This window comes from Triticum aestivum, chromosome 2A (assembly GCF_018294505.1).
Source record: "Triticum aestivum cultivar Chinese Spring chromosome 2A, IWGSC CS RefSeq v2.1, whole genome shotgun sequence".
NCBI lineage: Eukaryota > Viridiplantae > Streptophyta > Magnoliopsida > Poales > Poaceae > Triticum > Triticum aestivum.
The window spans coordinates 572,659,279-572,664,115 of NC_057797.1; the positions used below are offsets into that span (position 1 = coordinate 572,659,279).

The following is a 4,837-nucleotide window of genomic DNA, read 5'->3' on the forward strand; positions in this document are numbered from 1 at the left end:
CTTGTTGAAACTCATCCTCTGAACCAGAGGCATCACAGTATTCAGCGGCCTCCGTATTTTTCATCAATAATAAATCATCCCATACGCCAGTCGAAAAAGAAAGTAGCCCAGGTCTGGACCAAGGCCCAAAGTGAACCCGACATGCTCGGGGACTTCCGGCCAGTCATAAACGCCTGCATAAACCCAAGACAAACAGAGGACTAAACCAAACTAGATCACCAATGATGCCTACCCTTCTTCTTCTTTTGTTTTGAAACAAACAAACATAAGCTAATTTGCTCAATAATATAGACAAGGGATTTCAAAACATACAACATTTTTTGCATTACTAAAGGATCAGCTAAACTAGCCTTCAGGTTCGCTTGAAATGTTCTCGTATAAATCGCTCCCCATGCGATGGATACTTTCTCCGGATGTACTCACGGAGGCACTTCTGGTACGAGAAATCGATCCAGACGCCGTCCGTGCGAACTACGAAGAGGCATCTCGACTTCCTGAACTGCGGGTGCCTATCGACCATGATACCGTCAAGCCCACAGCCAATCTTATCTTCAGCGCGTGGATGGTAGGCAAGGATCTTTTCCGCAACGACGATTTCGTCGGCGGGACCAAGGCATTCGCCGTCTGCGTATCTGTCCGAATGGAGGATGTCCTTGATGAGCTGCACGATGGGTTCGACGTGGCTGAGGATCTCGGCCTCTGCGGCCCTCCACGGCACCTGGGACACGGGCTCGGCCTGCTTCGACGCCGGCGGCCGCGCGGAGTGAGGGGGCTCATAGGCGGTTGTGGAGCAGGACAGCAGGCGGCGGGGGGACAGCGCCGGCACGAAGCGCGGTCCCAGGCGGGCGTGGAGGAGGAACGGTACGGCGACGGCGGCGGCCAGAGCCATGCCGCCCCTTTTTGGTGCTGTGAGTGGATGGGTGCGTGGGGGAGTGACTGGTAGGTGGTAGCTATTCGAGGAAGAAACTTATCCTTGTGGCCGCACAGCGGAGAGGACGGAGGGGGCACAGAAGACGGCAGACGGGATTGTCGTTTTGTTCGACGACGGGGACGGGCCATGTCCCGTGCATGATGAATTTCAAAACGAATTTAAAAAACCCGTCCATATACACACCGCCCTACACGTGTTTTTTTTGGAGGGGGGCCCTACACGTGGGTGCTTCTAGTTTTTTTAGGGGTGAAGGACACTTTATTGATTAATTGGGAAGTTCAAATGAATACAAAAAGGGTAATGTGGATAGCCCAGCCACAAACGGTGACCCTGGTTAAGTGAAACCGAAAATTTAACCAAGCTATGAGCTTCTTTGTTTGTGTCCTATCTTCGAAGATGATATCACATGCTTTAAAAAGTTGTTGATTCGCATTGATCTCTTGAACTATTCTTCCCTTGTGAGACATGCTTTATATCATTGATAAATGACAACACTCCACTATTACATGAGATGATGATTCTTCCTAGATTCAGATCTTGTGCAAGTGCTTGCGCTTCTCTACATGCTAGTGTTTCAAGACAGACTGGGTTATTAATGCCTGGAAAAACCATCACCGAGGACCCTAAGAGAAGGCCCTTGTCATCACGGCATACAGCAGAGGGTGTGCCATGAAGCCATCTCGGGAGAGCCCTCCGTCCACATTGATCTTAAACATCCCTGCTGAAGGAGGCGTCCAAACCTAGTGCAGCCAAACATTTGCAAAGGGAGTAGGTCTCATCGGTCTAGGGGCATTCTTGATGCTCTCCAATTCAGCAATGAAGCGTTGAATGAATATATGTGTGGCCAGAGGACTTTAGAAAATAGACTCATGGATGGCCTTCCGCCTTGCTGTCCATATAGCCCAGAGAGTCACCGTGAGGGTGACAAACTTTTCATGTGATGAAGTATCCATCATCCCAAAGAGCCAATGTTTTGCGCTTGGGCCCGTCGTAGCAATTAAGTGCTCAGCTAAGTCGCTATCAACAAAAGCACAGACACACCTCGACGCTGTGCACTCGAGTAGGGAATGACGCCATGAGTCTGTCGCTCCACACAACTGGCAACTATCAGATCATGAAATATGTCGATGATGCCAGACGTCTTTAGTTGGAATAGAATGCGTTGCCAGTCTCCACAAAAAATTGCGTAGCTTTCCTGGGACATCCACCTGCCAGAGCTGCTTCCATTCATTCTCCTCGGCTCCAGAATTGGAGGAGCTCGCACACCCATCGAGCCAAGCCTCCCGTCGGCGCTGTGTGTGGGTGAGCATGTGGTACACCCACCTCACTGTGAACAAACCATTCTTCTCGAAATCCCATGCCCAGAAATCCTCATTATTTCTTATACAAAGTGGTATGCTGAAGATTGCATCCACATTGGCGGGGAGAAAAGTTTGTTGTAATACCTCCCTATTCCACGAGGCATCAACATGATTTATGAGCTCACTAACCAAGATGGCGCGGACCGCCGCGAGGCACACAATCGGTCTCATGTTTTCATCTCTAGGGATCCAGTTGTCCGACCAAATATTGATTGAAGAACCGTCCCCAACTCTTCGGATCAAGCCTTGGCGTAGTACATCTCTTCCTTCAACTATTGCTCGCCATATCTGTGAAGGATGGTTCCCAACTTCTACTGACAAAATATTACCAGCGGGGAAATAAATAGCTTTCAGCTTCATGGGACAAAGGGTGTCAGGATATTGTAGAATGTGCCATGCCTGCTTAGCAAGCAACGCTAGGTTGAAGAGCTTCTAGTGATTTTGGAGAAGCAGTTCAAAAAATCATCCCAAAGGTCAGTCGACAAGCCCAAGCCCCGGATCAAGGCCCAAAATGAGCCCGACTAAAGGAACTACTGGGCTCGACACGGTCCAACCAAAGGGCGCCCCTATGTCTCGCATTAAGCGAGCACAGGGGCAAGGCTCGCGTCGGTGGGAGCCCAGATGGGCCGGTCCACCCGCGTGGGAGGCCGCGACCTTTTCTTTTTCTTTTTTTCTGTTCTTGTTTTTTGCTTTATGTTTATGCTTTTTCATACTTTTAAAATATTCTAGATGTATATATATATATATACAAAAAATCATTCTTCAAGAACACATTTGGAAAATGTGAATAAGTATTAAAAAATGTTAAATATGAATATACAAAATATTGAACAAGTATTTCAAAATTTTGAATAAGTATTAAAAATTGTTGACCAAGTATTCGAAAAATGTTGAAAAAGTATTTGAAAATGTGGAATAAGTATTCAAAATATTAAACGACTATTTCAAAATGTTGAATATGTATTTAAAAAATGTTGACCAAGTATTCAAAAAATGTTGAATATGTATTAAAAATGTTGCGCAAGTAATTGAAAAATGTTGAACAAGTATTTAAAAAATGTTGAATAAGTACTAAAATGTTGAACAAGTATTTGAAAAATATTGAAGAAGCATTCAGGGCAATGTTGAACGTGTGCGCGAAAAGTGTTGATCACTTACTAAAAGATGTTTTTGATACTTGCGAAAATATAGAGTGAAAACGAAAACAAACATAAAAAAACAAAAAAATGGAGAGAAAAAGAGAAAAATCAAGAAGAAAATGGTGAAGAAAAAACCAAACCAAACCAAAAATGGAGAAGAGAATGAAAACGATACAAAAAATAGAATAATGTAAAAAAAACGAACATATATTAACCGAATAAAAACAAAATGCACAAAGAATGAAAGAAAAACAAAAAAAGGCTGGATTACCCTCAAGTAGGATGCGCCCCTTTTACATAGCATGAAACGAACCACCGTCGAGTGGTTAGCGCGGTGTGCGTCTTCGCTGAAGACCTGGGTTCGATCTCTCATTTCGCCCCCTATTTTTACAAATGGGCGCACGTAAATGGGCTGGCCCAATACGTCGTCAGGGGGAAACAAACATAAGGCTGAGTACCGTAAAAAAATGTTAGTGAGACCAAGCAAACCAGAAGGTACGTTAGCCTGCTTATTACAAGGGTGTGTTTGGTTGTTGTCACGAAGTGTTACGGCACGGGTCGGTCGGTTCCATCCACATGACCCATTCCCACGTTGCAATCAACAAATTCCATGGAACGATGGATCATGCGATATGCGGAACCGCTCTCTCCTATGACACCCCTCCTCCCCACACCGTTGGGAGTCGTGGTCGTGCGCCAGCGGGAGCATGGCATCAAGCCGGCCGCCGCGCTTGAGCACACACCGTCGAGAGCCATGGTTGTGCACTATTGGGGACCTCACATTTAGTCGACCGCCGCACTGGACGGAGCAACCACTCCAAGAGAACGATTGTGCCTGACCGTCGTGGTCAATTTGGCGTTCTTCCTCAAGTCCAGCATCGATCAAATTTTGACCCCAGGAATCGTTCCATCCTACCTCAGTCTCTTGTAGCTAAATACCAAGATGGAATGAAATGGTTCCATGACACTCCACTTGGTTCTGAAACCAAACACACCCTAAGGAGATGATGAATAACCTTTGCTATTTTTAGCAATGATTCACTTGCTGGTCAAGCTGATAAAGTTGATATTACTATTGGTAATGGTGGAACTAGTAGATCTGCTATAATTAATGACTTAATTGAGCATGAAAAAGAGAAATGCTTGAATTTTGCTAATACTGAAAGCACAAGTGCTTCCTGGGTGGTTTTGGTAATTAATGTCAACATATTTTTTGTTGGACTAATGTCTTTATCTATTATATTTCAGATAAGTTCCAAAATGGAGTAGCGTGGACAAGAGGATGTGGAACCCCTGCAAGATGCTAAGAACAAAGGATTGGCTCAAGCTTAAAAGCTCAAGACTCTACATTTTCATTTTAGTGATCCAAGATCACATTGAGTCCATAGGAAAACCAATACTATTAA

General features: G+C 45.1%; 1 protein-coding gene across 1 annotated transcript; it reads right to left on the reverse strand.

Moving 5' to 3' along the window:
• Positions 1–233: 233 nt before the first annotated feature.
• Positions 234–986, reverse strand: LOC123185605 (protein DCL homolog, chloroplastic). Its single transcript, XM_044597464.1, has one exon. It carries the CDS (start codon positions 887–889, stop codon positions 353–355), a length of 537 nt encoding a protein of 178 aa, XP_044453399.1. The 5' UTR covers positions 890–986; the 3' UTR covers positions 234–352.
• Between the last annotated feature and the right edge of the window lie 3,851 nt (positions 987–4,837).